Raw genomic sequence first — 17680 nt, 5'->3', positions numbered from 1 at the left:
GACTTTTGAAATGTTTGACTTTTCAAAAGTCAGTTAAATCTCATTTTGCATGAGACAAGGTGCTGCCTAATAGTTATGCATACCTTCATATTGGGTGTTGACCTGATATGCTAAATTCCAATAAGCATTTAAGTTCATACAGCTTGGAGTTGGAAAATATAAGCATACTAAATTTGAAAGTAACTTTCTAGCGGAAATTAATAAAACACACATTTCAAATTTCGGGTTTAAAAAAAAAGTGTTTATTAGAAAATCGTTTCTAAAACAAAGTTTATCCTATAGAGCACCAATGGTTGAAGAGGTGGATACTGTGAAGGATGGGAGCTCCTCATCTGTACCTGCTCCTCTCTCTATCACTGGACTTCTTGGAGGAGCTCCCGTGGCCTCTATCACGGACATCTTTCCCATGCTTTTGTTTGTGCTCTCTCTCTCTGGAGCGGGAACGGGAGCGCTTCTTCCTGTCCCGTCGGACATCCTCGCTGTCCTGGAAATGTCACAGAACATTTGAGACTGTCAGGGGCAGAATGGAACTACATCCAGGTACAGTATATCGCATGAAAATGAATCATGTGATGATCTTTTTAAATATGATGCATTGCTGCAGAATAAACTAACCAACAGTATATAAAGGAGGTAAAAACGTATTCAGCCTTAACATGCAACACACACATTGATACAGCAGAAACATCATATACAGTGAAGGAAATAAGTATTTGATCCCTTGTAGATGTTGTAAGTTTGCCCACTTACAAAGAAATTAACAGGCTATCATTTTAATGGTATGTTTATTTTACCAGTGAGAGTAAGAATATAAAAAAGAAAACCCAGAAATTGACATTATTAAAAAATATATATATTTATTTGCATTTAACTGAGGGAAATCAGTATTTGATCCCCTTACAGAACATGTGTTAGTACTTGGTGGAGAAACCCTTGTTGGACACACAGAGGTCAGACGCTTCTTGTAGCTGGTCTCCAGGTCTGTGCACATCTCAGGAAGGATGTTGGTCCACTCCTCTCCGAAGACCCTCTCCAAATCCTGAAGGTGTTGAGGCTGATGCCTGGCATCTGGAAGCTTCAGCTCCCTCCACAGATGTTCTATGGGATTGAGGTCTGGAGACTGGCTAGGCCCCTCCCTCTCCTCAATGTGCTTCTTCTTTAGACACTCCTGTGTTGCCTTGGTCGTATGTTCAGGGTCATTGTCCTGCTGGAAGACCCCTCCATGACCCATGTTCCGTGTCCTGTCTGAGGGAAGGAGGCTATCGGACAAGATGTTACGGTGCATGGCCCCGTCCATCCTCTCCTCGATGCAGGGAAGTGGTCCTGTCCCCTTAGCAGAGAAACACCCCAAAGCAGAATGTTTCCACCTCCATGCTGACGGGGGGGATGGTGTTCTGGGGTTATAGTCAGCATCTCTCTTCCTCCAAACACGGTGTGTTGTGTTGATGCCAAAGATCTCGATGTTGGTCTCATCACCTTCTCCCAAGCCTTCTCTAAATCCTTCAGAGGTTCGTTGTCAAACTTCAGACGGGCCTTTCATGTTCTTCTTGAGCAGGGGGCCTGCAGGCGCTGCAGGATTTGATCCATTATGGTGTAGTGTGTTACCAATACTTTTCTTGGCGACTGTGGTCCCAGCTGCTTTCTGATGGTCTTGTAGCCAATAATAATACATTTTATTTGGGGGGCGCCTTTCATAGCACCCAAGGACACCTTACAGGGCATAGGGGCAATATAGGGAACCATTAAAACAGTGGATTTAGTGAAGTATCAGCCGGGGTAAAACAAGACAAACAACGGGAAATGCACTACAGAAGGACACGGGGTACAGTTTATAAAGAAAATGCCAGTTTCAACAGGTGGGTTTTGAATGTTGCTATGGAATCAGACTGTCGGATATGTAGTGGCAGGGAGTTCCAATCCCAGCCTTGTGCAGGTCTACAATCGTGTCCCTGAGGTCCTAAGACAGCTCTTTAGTCTTGCCCATGGTGGAGAGGTTGGAATCTGATTGGTTGATTCTGTGGACAGGTGACTTTTATACAGGGAACAATTTGATATTAGGAGTACTTTTTTAAAGGAAGAGGACTTATGTAACCATATCTATCTCTGGGAGCCAGAATTCTTGTTCATTGCAAGGGGATGAAATACTTATTTCCCACAATGAAATGCAAATCAATTTACATGTCTTATATGTTGTACATTTCTGGATATTCTGTCTCATTAGTAAAATAAACCTACCATTAAAACAGACTGTTTTTTGTGTCCTCATGTGTATATTGCAGGGGTGTAACGGTACACGTACCGAAATTATTCGGTACGGGCCCTTCGGTTCGGTATATAACGTTAAACGTAAAAAATTGAGAACGTGAACAACTTCTTGGAAGTAATCTCAGGTGCTGCGTCGCAGCATTCAGAGTAATTTGCTCACATTGGGTTCAACGCGTCATAGAGCGAGCAAGTCATTTCATTGGACGAGAGGCATACTATGAGAGCTGGTCAGAGGGATGCGTTCAAATTTAGTCAGTAATTTGAGGAACTGTCGAAAATTAATGGCGAACGCAGATAAAGTTGAGCTCGAAAATCCTCCAGCATCGTTGAAGTCTCCGGTTTGGGAACATTTTGGTTTCGCAGTTACGTTCAAGGATGACGGACAAAGACAGGTGGACCGAACCAAAGCTGTTTGTCGGCATTGTTCAACTAAAATTGGTTACGTGGCTGGCAATACATCAAACTTGCACACTCTTGAAAAGGCATCACCCGAACGTGAATATCACCGGTACAAAAAGAAAAAAGACTGAAGTGCAAACCCAACTCCCACTAGCATTTAAGCCTCCACCACTCGCAGAGAGTTCAGACCGAGCCAAAGCTATTACAAACGCCAAATATCCTTATGTTGCCATGTTAGCAAAGCGCTACCTGGCTGTTTCTGCTACCTCTGTCCCTAGAGAGGGTGTTCTCCACAGCAGGAGACAGTTAGTGCCAGCAGATCTGCCCTTTCGGCAAGCAATAGGCGCATTCACACCGCGGTACTTTTCCCACAAAGGTTCATGCGATCTTAGTTCATGAGAACTCTTTTATCGCGTTCACACCAAAAAGAGCCGGTACTAAAATTAGTTCATGAGAACCTTTTTACCCCCACGAAAGTCCCTGCTAGATAGCAGAGAGCTGCTAGAGAGCAGGGACTTTCGAGCGGCTCTTTTGTGAGAAAAGAGCTATATTTCTGATTGGCTGGGCGGATTGCAAACCACGCCCCGTAAAACTCCCAAAAAGTTTTGTGAAGCCGCCATTTTATTATCCTCGCATTAGCATTATTAGCATTAGCATTAGCACAGCGCAAAAACGCAGAGAGACTAATTTATGGCAACACAAAATAAAACATGGGAGCGGTGGAGATGAGGAGGTGTCGGCGTTCTGGCGATTTACTCGGAAGGCTTCACTAGAAGCTGCTGGGAGTCCCAGCAGCTTCTACTGAAGCCAGTCCCCAACTCCGGGGACTTCCGGCCGGGGACTTTGGGCGGCAGTATACGCCGTGAACTGGTTTGCGGCCTGCCAGTAAACCCAAAGCAGAAGAAGAAGAAGTGACGTCAGCGGCTTCATTTGCCTAATCCACCCCCAGGGATTTATTCCGGTGTGAACGTGATCTGTACTTAGTTCATGAGAACTAAAGAGTTCTCATGAACTAAGTTCTCATGAATCTTTGTGGGAAAAGTACTGCGGTGTGAATGCGCCTAAGGTGGACAAGTTCATCTTTCTTTAAAAAAAACATGAAAATACAATGACAAGCAAGTCATAATGTCAAACTGGCTGCTTAGGTGCTAGTACAGTACAGTTCAAATACAGATTATTTCAGTTCATCGAAATGCTGCACCTTAATGTTTATTTTATTATATTTTGTATTTATTTGAGTGAATACATTATCCACAGTTTAATAATAATACAAAAAAAAAAAATATATGTTTTGTTTTGTGAAAAAAAATTCTGCTGTACCGAAAACGTACCGAACCGAACCGTGACCAAAAAACCGAGGTACGTACCGAACCGAAATGTTTGTGAACCGTTACACCCCTAGTATATTGCTGAACATAACTATGAACAGATGTATGTCATTCATGTAAAGATGGAATGTACAATATGCTGTGACAATGTTTGACACTAAATACAAATAAAAAGAAATTTACAACAAAAATATATATAGACTATATATATATATATTTCTTTGTAAGTGGGTTAACTTTCAAAATCGGAAAGGGATCAAATCATTATTTCCTTCACTGTATAGTTACACAGGGACAGGGAACATTTTAATGCAAAGTCAATACTTTTACTTTAAATAGATTTTGCTAATAATACTTACATACTTTTAGAAAAGTAACGTTTTAAATGCATTGTTTGTGGTGAAGTTTTCACAGTGTGTTTGCAGGGTGATGGTTCTTCCTCCACCACTGGAGATAGTGACGCTTGTTAATGGGGAAGACTATTCTGTCCACAAAGCAAGTAAGGTTGTGTATGGCCCCTGGGATCCCCACATGTGTGGACCCGGACCAAGTTCTAACCGGACCTGCAGCAAAGTCCTGCATGAGGGGTTTTATAGGTGTTTCTATAGTGAAGTAGGAGGCTTTGCTAAAGCAACACATTTCTTGTTCATTCCAGCGAGTAAGAGGCATAGTTGTGCACATGACACTGAAACAGAGAAGTGCTTCCTATTTAAAGTGGACCTATCATGCTATATTTGAAACATATATTGTAGTGCCATGCCTATATAAAACATGTCCGTGAAGTTTTGTTTTCAAAATACAAACAGATTGCAGCCACTGCTCATACCCCTCTTTTGAAGCCCTGTTAGAGAAATGCAGATTTTGGGTCCTTAGCTTGAAAAAAATAAATAAGAGAGCTAATGCCTGATCAGAATTCTACCGGAGATAAAGTTAAATTCTGCTGTGATAAAACGCCATCCTGTTCTAAACCACAGCAAGGATTATTTCTGAAACAGTATGGAGCTCAAATGCTTTTTCTCTTGCAGGTTTATCACAAGGTGAGTTCTTTTTTTATTTCCTGCTTTTTAAACACATGTGCTCTCCAGTACAGGTTAGCTCTGAGTGTTAGCGAGGCTAGCTAATGTAAACAAAGAAATCCAAAACACGTCAGGCATTGTTTCTGATGGCAACTTTCTGTGGGTCCGCTGCCAATTATTCCGGTCTGACGTCAGCTCGGATGGAATCTGTATCCGCTCGTTGTACCCCCGTTTTAAAAAGATTTGGGTACGGAGGAAAAGAGAGAGGGTTTTATTTTATGACGCTGCGTGAGTTCCCTGACACACCGGGGACATATATTTATGTATAAAAGACATCACAAAGTGCATTTTGCATGATAGGTCCCCTTTAAAGCCGACACATTTAACCTCCAGTTTCTTTTATCTTTCTATTCTTATTTAATTGCTGCTCTTTCTGCCCTTTTAATTGTGAGTCTGGTTTAACCATTGCACAGTGTTTCATTCGCCATGTATAAAGCTAAAGATAACATCTAAAATTCTAGAAAACTGTGCATTGGATTCAGTCAAATGGCTGCCTACAATAAAACACACACACCAAACATTCAGATTTGTTTTGTGTGGGAAACGGGTGTTTAAATCACACCGCCTGATTCGGATAAGGTAAGATACATCACATATTCCTACATACAGAATAAATAAATATTAACATTGGAAGAGCAGTACACAATGCTGTAGTTCTGGCTTGAAGCTACCTTGTGCTTTTTGGACTTCCTGCTGTCCTCATCATCTGAATGGTGATGGTGCCTCTTGTCCTTGTGTTTCTTGTCAGAGTGGCGATGGCTCATCGCCTCCTCTTCTTCCTCAATTAACAGGTCATACTTGGAACTTTAGGGAAAGTTATGGAAATCTCCATGAAGTTGAGAAAGTTAGACCAGATCAAATGGCCACCACAACAGAGACTGTACAGCTAAATATAGCAGACCTATTTGTTATGATGTGGGAAAACTGGAAGTTGGAACCCTAGCCTATTAGCTAGAAGGATACTCTTGTTTGGGCTTCACTTGATCCTTCAGAGCCAATTTGGATCGGTTGCCCTCATCCTTCTCGTAGGCTTTGAAGTCATCTTTAGAGTACTTGCCACCTATGACAGAGACAGGGCTATTACCTCAGGAAACACACTGTGCATTACATTACATTTAGCTGACGTAATGTATGTACTACAGTTTCCTTTACAATGTGCACTGTTGCATGCAGTAGGCATACACTTGGGACATACTACTTGGTTATATCATTGCAACGTTAATGTTCTGGCTCGTTTACCTGCTGAGCAGAAGATTGTGTGTTAGAACAGCATGCTAGCTTGCAAACTGTGAAATGGGACTGGGTGCAATAGGACTTCCTGTTGTTTTTTGCATACTGCATTTGAAACAGTATTAAAACATATTCATCAATCTTTTTTCTGGCATAGTAAAATGTAAGGCAGTATGGGTATTAAAACTCAGGTTGAACACGAAATACAGAATTAAGGTTTGGATTGCTGCAAACTTCAGAACATAAAGGAGACATATGACGCATTTCCACTACAGCGCGGAGCTCGCTCTAAGCGTGCCGTGCCCGGCCCGTTTTTGGTTGCGTTTCCACTTGGCGTAGTTCCGGCTAGCGGGTACTATTTCACTGTTTTTCTGGCCCCATAAAATCGAGGTTTTTTCCAGGCCAACAACCAGGCTGAGTCGGGCTGAGTATGCTCAACTAGAGAGAGAATTGCTGGCAAGGGGGCTACAACTACAACAAGATGAACATATTTGACCGTGATTTAATTGTAATACACGTTTCAAAATGATGCCGAAGTAACAAGATACTGATACCGGTTAGTAAAAACCATGAATTAATGCTTTGACAAGTCTGCAGACAGACGGCAGAGAAACACCTTTTAAAATGCGTGTTTTAACGTTATATATGCTCCGACCATCCACACTCACAACAACGGCCTACAGACATAAATAAACCAGCGACTGTATTCACCATGACACAGACAGTCTGTGGTTTGTACTTGTTTCACTTTTGTCTACTTTCTGAACAGATATGAGGAGCTGTGATCTCTGAGTGCTAACAGCTAACGGCTGATGTTGGTTTTATGGTTCGCATTGAGGATGACGTCACGGCTCCGCCTACACTGCGTTACTATAGTTACCGCCCCAGCTACTAAACTGTAATGGAAACGCAGCATAAAGTGAGCCTGGCCTCACAAGGCCTAACTATACCGTACTAAGCCATGCGAGGCCCTGCAGTGGAAATGCGCCAATATTGAAAAACATGCAGACCCTGCAGCAGTGGACTGGGCCCACCCACATGCACGTCTGGCCCACCCACAGCCAATCAGCGCGTCATAGCGCAGAGCCAGGAAGCCCAGAAGGAAGTGCCACACACTGCAGTTCCTCTAGTGGCCGACAGGGGATGGATGCAGAAAGGAGCAATTCCCATAGACCCCCATGTTAAAATGTCCAACTTTACAGCAGAAATAAACATGTTTCTAGCCTGGATCCAATAAAACGTATTCTGGATATAGTTAGATTCCACCTTCATGACAATGGAACAGGGAGTGCATTTTTTTTACCGTGAGTAAATTAGTAAGTAAAGTAAGTTTTGCCGTGAGTGAATGAAAGTCTTATTTCTTCTTGAGGTCTGCAGTTTAGCGTGTACACATGTGCTGAATATGAAAAGACCCAGTGTGTGCCCACTGTGCGACTGTCAAGGATAAACAACCTGTGGCCGCCGAGCCAGTCATGTGTAGGGATGGCTACCGAGCCCCAGGGCTGAATTATTAAAGAAAGTACCATTAAGCTCCGACGTTATCGGTCTTTTTATCGGTACTGAAGACATGTAAAAAATATATGTCATATGTATTATTGCTACACAAACATTATATTGTAGTTTTAGTGTCGCCAACTACGCAGTTGGAAAAAGACTGCAAAATGCGTCTATGATTATTTTTAGTATTTTCGATCTTTCCAATCCAGACGAGAGATCTCTCTCCCCCGCATGCTTGGGAGGGGGCGGGGCAGTTTACACACACGCAGCTGCTACATGCAACACACACACACACACACACACACACACACACACACACACACACACACACACACACACACACACACACACACACACACACACACACACACACACACACACACACACACACACACACACACACACACACACACACACACACACACACACACACACACACACACACACACACACACACACACACACACACACACACACACACACACACACACACACACACACACACACACACACACACACACACACACACACACACACACACACACACACACACCACACACACACACACACACACACACACACACACACACACACACACACACACACACACACACCGGGTTCGACTGTCTTTCTAGTAGCTCTGTAGCCCCATCCACGAGTAACGTTTCCACGTCAGGTGTTATGTATGCTAGCAGTAACACACGGAGCTAACTACATTATACAAACATGGGTTAATGATCAGAGGTAACTGAGTTATTTAGTTTGTTAAAGTTTCAGCTATTCTGTTTACAGTTCTGTCATCACATTATTTAATATGATTTGTTAAAACGTTGTTGTTTCTTTTGATGGGAAATATTATTTATTTAATTTAAATAAAAAGCAATGTTAGTTTTGTTCATAATTTGTTTAGTTAGTTTACCTTGTTTTTTTCTTTCAAAAGAACCGATAAGAGTACCGTTAAAAGACCAGACCGATAAGCGCTATCGATAAAAGTAGTAGTACCGTTAAAACCTTAACGATACCCATCCCTCGTCATGTGGATGTCAGTTTTACACACATTCTGAGGTTGCCGTGCCTATGTTTTAGTTTTCACTGCTAGTTTATGCTTATGTTCAATTAGTGCATTAAAAAATCATTAAAATCATTAAATAAGTTTCAGCTCAGACCCCACGCTTAATAAGTCTCCCCCTGGCCCACCTACATTTCTCTAGGCCCACCCACACAATAATTCCTGGCTACGCCACTGCCCTGCAGGCTTCACTACGAGTACCTTTGCCTTTCCATTTAATCTTCGACACTGATTGGCTGAAGTCTACGTGGATGCGACGATCATCAATCAGCACATTGTCCATTTTGAAGTAGGCCTTTTCACAGTCTTCCTGCTGTGGATAAAAAATAAACAAATACAGGTTAGAGGGGAACTTTATGAAGTCAATGTCAGGCACAGATGATGTCATTAATAAACCTCATTTCAAATGTGATCTTCCAACTGGAAGGTTTTTTAGTTTATAGGAGCTCCCACCAACAATTAGTATAATTATTGATTTGACTATTTAGTCTACGAAATGTAAAAAGATTGTTTTAAATGTCAATTACAATTTCAGAAGTTTCGAGAAATATAAAAACCCTGTTTTGGGAATCCTGGACCAGAGAACTTTTGAATAAAAAGTGAAAAATAATTACTAGGTTAATAGTTGTCTGATATCTTATCCGCAGCTCTCATTTCTATATGCACATTTATTTAAATGTGGAAAAAAATGGTTTTGTTTTGAATTCCACTTCATCATGTCAGCGCCACCATTCATAACCCTACTGCTGTGCTGCATTCAGGGCTGGTTCCCTTCTGATTCACAGCTCATGATCGGAGGTGATGGAAGGGTTGAGGGTCAAGTGCAAATGACTTTCAAATCTGTTTAATAATATTTCAGCATCTATGTGATAATGAACAATAAAGTTCATGATTTACTTTATACTTCCCATTCTGCAGAAAGTTTCCTCTGTCACAAAAGACTGATGAGCTGAAAGATATCATCCTCATGTTTGAGAAGCCCCGCAATAAAAGAAAGTGAGGCATTCTGTGAAATAGTTTTCACGTTCTATGTTCTATACATGTTCTGACAGTTGATCAGCATCCTGTCGAGCTACCCTCACTGCACACTCTAGTAGTTCAACAATGTCCGTTTAAAAAGCAAGATAAATGTTGCCAAACAAGTTTTCTACTTGGGAGCGAGCTATGCCATCTGTTTCTGTTTTGATTTCAATGATAGTATTATTAGGTATACTAACATCATTCATTGTTGAGCTGTAACTGAACTGTAAACACAGTCCAACCAGTGCACATGTAGTTCAGGTAGATACTGTACAGTACGCAGACACATAAGATGCTCACCTTTTCAAACTCAATAAAAGCGTAACAGAGGGAATCTCCACTTTTCCAGTCTCTGATGATCTCACAACTACACACAACAAAGTAGCATGAGAAAAGTTTGATATAAAAAAACTATTTCCACAAAATGTGTTCTATAAACATTTTGAATACAAATGACAGTTTACAGTGCGTAGAACTTGGGGGTAAGCCTCACGTTTTGATGGTCCCAAAACGAGAAAAGATGATTTCCAGGTCCTCGTCTGTGGTCACTGGGTTGAGTTTGCACACAAACAGGACGTTCTCTGGAGGCGCCATGTCTGCGTCAGGGAGGTCACCGACCTAAGGGATGGTGTGACAGAAGAGCGTAGACATACTGCATTCTTGGTATGTTCCATTGAAGGCTGAGAGCACGTTTCTTCTACATACCATCTCCAGCAGGATGGCCTGAGTCTTGGCTTCTTTCTCCTTTAACCTCTCCTCCAGCTCCTCTGCTTCTTTTCCATCCGCATCGTCGATCACTTCATCTGCTCCGATTCGGCCACTCTGCACACCACATCAGAAACAGTTGGAGGTTTTCAGACAGATGAAGCTCTGTTCACATAAACTGTGGACATGTATGCATTTGTTCATGTATAAAGTCCAGGTGAGGTTTGTTCAGCATGGATCTCTTGTTCTGAAAGTTAGTTTCTCGGTTATCTTGTGTCAAGCTTTGGCTTTATGAATGGATCCACAGTGGCACTCACGTCAAGCTGCTCTCTGGTGGGCTCAGGGGATCGATCCGGCACTGGCAGATCAGGAGGGTCATCAAAAGGATCTTCTAGGATCACTGTGTGGTTTATCCTGCAGCAACCCCACCCCCCAGAGGTTTCTCTGATAAATAATACATGTGATTTTGGAAACATAGGGAACTACTGCATAGATAGTTTGTTAGTTCACCTGATATCCTGAAAGGGGACAAAGTCCTTGTCCACAAAGGCCTCGTTGATTTTGGCCAAGATGTCCATGCCTTCTGTCACTTCCCCGAACACAGTATGGACTCCATTCAGGTAATCCAGGTTGTCAGCCATGGTAATAAGGAACTGAGGAACAGAATAACAGATTGTCATGGATGCATAAAGTCTCTCCATCCACCCATTACCATTGACCATGGTTCAGTACAACATGATTAAATAGTACTATATACACTCATTCTATTCTTAATTGTGTATAAGAAGACCTGATGATTTATGTGTAGTAATCAGCTGAGTTATACAAGTTCTTTTTAACTTGGCTGATCATTTTCTGTTGCTTCTGCTCTGGAAGCTTTTTAAAACAAGCAGGGCAAACAACAGTGTGATCCTTTCTTTTTCACCTGAGAACCATGCTGGTTGTTTCCGTTGTTCACCATGGACACCGTGCCCTTCTTCCTGTGTTTGATACGTGGTGCTTTCTCTGCATCAAAAAAGCCAGCCTGGTCCCCATAGAGTTTGCTAATCACACACACAGAACAGAAAATGTATCAGTGTTCAACTTGCGGTGTGAAATAAAGTCAACAGTGGTGATGAAGAGGACTGACCTATAGACAGCTTCTCCACCACGCCCTGTCCCAGTGGGATCTCCAGTCTGCACGATGAAGTCTCTCTGAATAGGACACAAGGACACGTTACTAACACAGCTTCAAATTCATGATGAGACAGTGTGTAATGTTACCTGGACATTGTGGATGAGACAGTGTGTAATGTTACCTGGACATTGTGGATGAGACCGTGTGTAATGTTACCTGGACATTGTGGATGAGACCGTGTGTAATGTTACCTGGACATTGTGGATGAGACAGTGTGTAATGTTACCTGGACATTGTGGATGAGACCGTGTGTAATGTTACCTGGACATTGTGGATGAGACCGTGTGTAATGTTACCTGGACATTGTGGATGAGACCGTGTGTAATGTTACCTGGACATTGTGGATGAGACCGTGTGTAATGTTACCTGGACATTGTGGATGAGACCGTGTGTAATGTTACCTGGACATTGTGGATGAGACCGTGTGTAATGTTACCTGGACATTGTGGATGAGGCAGTAGTTGTAGTACTTTATCTTGCATAGTTTCAGAAAGTTTAGGCAAGCTGGAGAAGAAAAGAGAACAGAGATGAATCCGATAGTCATCACATCACTACATGAACTCAGCCTCCGTAACGCTGTGCGTCAGGAACAGGACAGTGTGTTGTTCAATAACAGAACAAGCTAACGGCCTTAGCTTAGCTAGCCGTCGCTCACAGAGCCGCAGCTCCCCCCGGCTCGCTCAGCCTGCACCTGTTCACAGAATGAGCTGCTGTTGGGTGTAGATTGTACCATTTCTTACTTTTAGGCCTTTCTTCTGTAAATAAATCGATAACAACATCGCCCAACGTTGTTTCAAGCAGCACCGCCATGCTGAGTTTCCTGTTAACGCGAGACGACTGTTTGTAAATATCTCGCGCGTGCGCAGTGGATGTGTCTTGCTCAATGTTTTTGTTTGAGTCAAGACAGCGCTTTTAAAACCAGCTGTCTGACGCTGTGAAGTAGAGCATCATGGAGACGGCGGGTCAAACACTTTGTGTGTTATCGTTTCTGTTTGCTTCAGTAACCTGCACAGAGCCGTCGCCTAGCCAATTGAATACGGTAACATGTTAGCAACGATCAGTGTTGGTGTTAGCTTAGCGTTACTCGTGCTAACGTCACCTATTTGTTCTCTCTGATTATTCATATCCTCCACAGGAAAACATCGTGATTAACGTGACAGCCGGGACTGTGGCGGACACACAGCTGCAGGACTCCAGCAGCCTGCAGGTAGGCCCGTTGAACGTTACAGTACATAGAAAGACAACTCTAAAGGTTTAATGTGAGCCTCACAACTGCCTCTGCTCTCAGATCAGCCTGAACCTGTCTGTGGGGGAGCAGCAGGTGCTGGTCAACCACATCCCGGTGGAGCTGTCCGGAGTCACCAGGTTCACCTGCCAGGCTCTGCTCTGTGAGTTCCCCTCACCTTATCATCGTGAACCATCCCGGACCAAACCATTTGTATAACACAGCCAGAAGAAACCCTGTCGATAATAGAAATTAATTAATTAATATTGGTTCGGGTTGTCTTCTTTTTTGCATACCATGCTGTTCCTGCTGTACTACATTCACCCGACAGCTTTAGTTAGGCATTCTTTAAGATGTAGATCATTAATACAAAATATATGCTTATCAACAAATGCTTGTTCATGTATTATTTAGGTTAAGATAAACTTCTCCACTACCTGTTGAAACATTCAAGTGATGAACACATTAATACATCAATAGAATACCATGATATATCTTATTCAGAAATGGACTGTTGTGCTGAATGAGTACAGTTACTTTTGTACATGGTACATTTGTAAGTATATTTTGATGCAAATTCCTTCATACTTACGTAAGATTGTAATGCAGGATTTGTACATCCTCCTTTTAGTTTTTGCCTCTGTATGTCCCTGCTGTCCTCACCACGCGGCAACTTATACAGAATTACAAGTAGAGTCGAAAGGGATGTCTTCAAATTGTAAAATGTATCTTTTTACTTGGTGAATTATGACTTGATATTTAATGCATGAGCAAAATTGTCATCGATGTTTATTAACCAATTGATCTGCTAATGAGGAGGTGCTAAAGGTACAAATGAAAACTGTTGGAGATATGTCACTTAGTCCTCTTTTTCCAGTAGACAGCATCAACGGTAGCAGTGAGTTTGAATCTGGGGACTTGGTGTCCACGGTCACGCGGGTGATGGTGAGCCAGAACCGGCTGTACAGCGACACCGAGGAGGTGCTGGCTCTGCAGGTGTTCAGTGAAGTGATAGAGATGGAGGGCAAGGAGGTAACATCTCTAAGATAACCCCACAGATCATGATTGATAAAGTAGTATTTCAATATGATTTCACACTCTTGGTTTTTATCATCTAGGTCCAACAGCCTGACATGTGTGAGGTGAAGATACTGATGAGCCCAGACTTCCAGAAGCTGGCTCAGTTCACAAACATCTACCCCATCGGACACAGTGAGATCTTCAGGCTTCCCAGGGAGAATGACATGGTGGTCACAGATCCACCTAACCCCAGGAAAGGTATGTAAACATGGAGCATTTGCTAATCCTCGTTATGAATTGTATACAGATCCAGTAAATGTGTGTTGTATTTAAATCAGATGAAGAACAGCTGATATCCCAGACCACCAGCCAGTACCCCCTGAAGCACACGGAGACCACGCAGGAGGAGGTGGCCGCCCCGGGGAAGCTCCCAGAGACGCCTCTCCGCATGGACCCTGACCTGCTGTATGACGTCAGATATGATGATGAGTTTGATGTCAGAGAGCCAAGCCAACCGGATCACATCCAGATGGAAACTCCACCCAAAGAATTCATATCATCTTACTCTGTAAGCCATTTCTGATGCTAGGCCTGAAGACACAGCACATACCGTCTCAGAGGTCCAGACATTGCAGGGCTCTCTGAACATAAACGCGATGGAGAGCCAGTTTATCAGAAGGGTTTTCTTGAATCTCCAGCACTGGCTAGTATGGCTGCTCCTGTGATCACTGTTACACTGTCCTATGATCATAAAGCGTTTGAAACATGTGGGGAGGAGGGTGGAATACTAATAATAGTTTCTATAAAAACATTTCTAGTATTTAAAAAGTCTTTGGAGCTCCATGCCATGTGGGAGAATGCAGAATGCAGCCTATGACACACAGCTGTGTTTTCTAGCCTTCACATGTAGTAGCTGTAGCTGACTTGTGTGTGCTCCCTTAGGCTGTGTGTCAGTGGGTGGAGGAGCTGAGGCAGCGTCTGAGGCGCTTCAGCTCCGAGTCGCTGCCTCTCTTCTTCCTGGTGATGTGGGTGGTGGTGATCGGCGTGGTCGGATCAGCGGTCATCGTCAAGATTTTGGACATGTTCTTCCCAACTTGTGAACACAAGTGAGTTTGTTTCATGGGGAATATGAGTGAATGGAAAAGATGTGATCAGTACCTACCTGATGTCTACAAAATGTTGATATTTTTCTTGCCTCTTTTCTTACAGGCACATTTTTCACCTAAACCCTCTCACTCTGATGCCGGAGGACGAGAAGCACACTCTGCTCGAGAACATAGAAATAGAGGCAGAAGAAGAGGAAGAGAAGAAGCCTTGAAGGAAGGGGGGTTTGGGCCAGCTTCTTTATTTTCAGTTTGTTCTTATTTGTTCTTTAACTTGGGTACTGCGTTATATTTTCAGCATGGCATGATTTTGTCACAAGCTGGTATTCTGATTTTCGAAGCAGCTCCTCAATTGACCCTTTTAAGCACAAAAGCCATGGAGCAGGAAGTGCTTTAATGCCACCCAATTCCTCAAATGCACTGACATGATGAGAGAGGAACAGCCAGGAAGTGAGCAACTGGTGTATGGAGGCCAGCTGCGTGTTGCCCTGCACAGAAAAAGCCATGTCTTTGCTCCTTTGATTTGTCATATAAGAGTTTTACCATTAATCTATTACTTTGAACACGCTTTTGCAATGTGGCGCATTCTTCCATATACGTCTTCAGTATTGTTTCAAAATGTAAAGCAAAAAGTAGGGTCATACATGTGGTATTAAGCATTAAACCACACATAATCCATGCCAATGACAACCAGCCTGCGTATGACATGTTCTATGTGCAAATCATCGACTGAAGAAAGGAATTCTTAAATGACTAACTACTCCTATAATGGAACATAGGCGAGTCTTCCTAAAAGTGCTCAGAATACGTGTCCGGCTAAAGGGAAAGCAAAGACACCCAGATGTGCGCACTGCAGGTTAAAGCCATAAATATGAACAAACTGAAGTGTATGGAGCTGACCCAGTCTCTCTGATCACTGAGAAGACTTTAGGAAACACTTCTGGACAGCTCACATGTTCTATTCTCTAAAACCCTTTGCTGGATGTGAAGAAAGCTGAGATAACAGATGCACTATAATGACTTTATTCAATACATTTGGAAATATGAAGCACGCAGTGTCTCCCAGCTATCATTCCTTTAGTGAGGACAAAGTTAAAGGAGTACCTCCCCCCCCACCACCTCTGTTAAACTGAATGTCACTACACTCCCCTTAAGGCTTGCTTTCATATAATGATTGTTTCTTCAGAGTGCCTCTGTGCCTCTCAGTGAAGGGGGATTGATTGTGTGTGTGCTTTCCTGTTTGTCATGATGGAGAATGTAAATGTGTTAGTTCCGATTGTCTGCACTATATAACATAAAGTACCAATGTGAAAGACTTGTGTAAATAGTCTGTACTTAGGTTTGAATTGTGGAGTGAAAACTGGACTTATGGCGAAGAATGACTGATAAACTTTCTGGGTGTGTTTCCTGGGATGTGTGTGAGCCGGTGGATGCAAGGCCAGTTAGTGGTCAAAGAGGTGTGTTTAATCAATCCTAAACTAAGTAGTGGGAGTGTTTCATGTTTTTTGTGTGATTTGAAAATGCACCTACCATGCTTTTTTTAAACCCCCTTTAAAGGAGCTTGTGTTCTTTCTCCAGTTGATCTGCAGAATGCATGATGTACATTGTGGAAGGTGCATGTTAAGTCTGGCTAGTGAACTGCTGTGTTATCCGCAAGAAGAAGTGGGAAGCTGCACGATGACCTGTGTTGGGTTCAAGTGGTCATCTCAATACATTACAGTTTATGTACTACATACATTAGCCTGTGAGGCAAACAATATGTCAGGCATGAATTCAGACGTGTTGCTGAAGAATACATTTTAATTTGCTCTTCGAAACTATTTTAAGACTTTTGTGTGCATTCACAAGCTGGACTGTGGGTTTGGGTCTAACATCCTGCTGAATAAATGCTTCTCTGATGAGCATCAAACCTTCGTGTTGTGTGCTCAGTTGTTTTGCACTCAGAACACTTGCTGCATTGCTCCTGATATGTGGTGCCTGGAGGAAAACACGAGCTCAACATCTGCCCAACACAGGCAGCTTCCACTGGGACGTGTAACGCCCATCTCCTTCTGTCTGGCTTCAGACTGTAAAGTTCCAAAGATTCAAAGACCTTGTTGTCATATGCAAAGATGCTAGTGTAGATATGGAACTGAACATCTCCAACAATGCAACATAATAAACTGTATATATAGGACATAAAACAATACAACAAATAAATAATAATAAATAAATGATAGACAAAGTGTAGAATAAATCAGAATAGAATAGAGCAGATTATGTTGCAGACCAATGTGCAAGTAATGCAGATGAAGTGAAGTATACTCAACAAAAATATAAACGCAACACTTTTGTTTTTGCTCCCATTTTTCATGAGATGAACTCAAAGATCTAAAACATTTTCTATATACACAAAATAACCATTTCTCATGAAGGGTAATGTTGTGAATCGAGTGGCCTGTGTTCGTCGTCCATAACATACACCTGCCCATACCATAACCCCACCACCACCATGGGCCACTCGATTCACAACATTACCCTAACCCTAACCCTAACCCTACCCCTACCCCTCACACCAGATACTGAC

The 17680-nt window shown here is 42.6% G+C and overlaps 2 protein-coding genes across 3 annotated transcripts; one reads left to right on the top strand and one right to left on the bottom strand.

Annotated features, from left to right (window-relative positions):
• Window positions 1–219: 219 nt before the first annotated feature.
• On the bottom strand, window positions 220–12662 carry ppil4 (peptidylprolyl isomerase (cyclophilin)-like 4). Its single transcript, XM_034201528.1, has 13 exons — window positions 12507–12662; window positions 12203–12270; window positions 11719–11783; window positions 11515–11632; window positions 11100–11242; window positions 10907–11003; window positions 10590–10706; window positions 10378–10502; window positions 10185–10251; window positions 9066–9177; window positions 6032–6128; window positions 5740–5872; window positions 220–484 (listed from the first exon to the last, which is right to left on the bottom strand). The coding sequence occupies exons 1-13, from the start codon at window positions 12574–12576 to the stop codon at window positions 329–331; spliced, it is 1368 nt and encodes a 455-aa protein (XP_034057419.1). The 5' UTR covers window positions 12577–12662; the 3' UTR covers window positions 220–328.
• Window positions 12600–17027, top strand: ginm1 (glycoprotein integral membrane 1). Of its 2 annotated transcripts, none has more exons than XM_034201531.1 (8): window positions 12600–12805; window positions 12902–12973; window positions 13055–13154; window positions 13872–14023; window positions 14110–14269; window positions 14350–14579; window positions 14954–15117; window positions 15221–17027. In XM_034201531.1, exons 1-8 carry the CDS (start codon window positions 12716–12718, stop codon window positions 15327–15329), a joined length of 1077 nt encoding a protein of 358 aa, XP_034057422.1. In that variant the 5' UTR covers window positions 12600–12715; the 3' UTR covers window positions 15330–17027. The 2 variants fall into 2 exon arrangements, with proteins under 2 accessions (XP_034057422.1, XP_034057421.1); XM_034201530.1 differs by having other exon boundaries at window positions 13869–14023.
• The last annotated feature ends 653 nt before the right edge of the window (window positions 17028–17680 follow it).

This window comes from Gymnodraco acuticeps, unplaced genomic scaffold (genome assembly GCF_902827175.1).
Source record: "Gymnodraco acuticeps unplaced genomic scaffold, fGymAcu1.1, whole genome shotgun sequence".
Taxonomy (NCBI): domain Eukaryota; kingdom Metazoa; phylum Chordata; class Actinopteri; order Perciformes; family Bathydraconidae; genus Gymnodraco; species Gymnodraco acuticeps.
This window is presented reverse-complemented; position numbering and strand designations above follow the sequence as displayed.

Bases quoted from the DNA above. Each gene is read 5' to 3' on its own strand.
- ppil4 (XM_034201528.1), bottom strand. From the start codon at position 12,576: ATGGCGGTGCTGCTTGAAACAACGTTGGGCGATGTTGTTATCGATTTA. The intron at 10,503-10,589 runs GTATGTAGAAGA...ACCATCCCTTAG, and splicing joins AGGCCATCCTGCTGGAGATG to GTCGGTGACCTCCCTGACGC. The intron at 6,129-9,065 runs GTACTCGTAGTG...TCTCTGTCATAG, and splicing joins GATTAAATGGAAAGGCAAAG to GTGGCAAGTACTCTAAAGAT.
- ginm1 (XM_034201530.1), top strand. From the start codon at position 12,716: ATGGAGACGGCGGGTCAAACACTTTGTGTGTTATCGTTTCTGTTTGCT. The intron at 12,806-12,901 runs GTAACATGTTAG...TATCCTCCACAG, and splicing joins CGCCTAGCCAATTGAATACG to GAAAACATCGTGATTAACGT. The intron at 14,270-14,349 runs GTATGTAAACAT...TATTTAAATCAG, and splicing joins TCCACCTAACCCCAGGAAAG to ATGAAGAACAGCTGATATCC.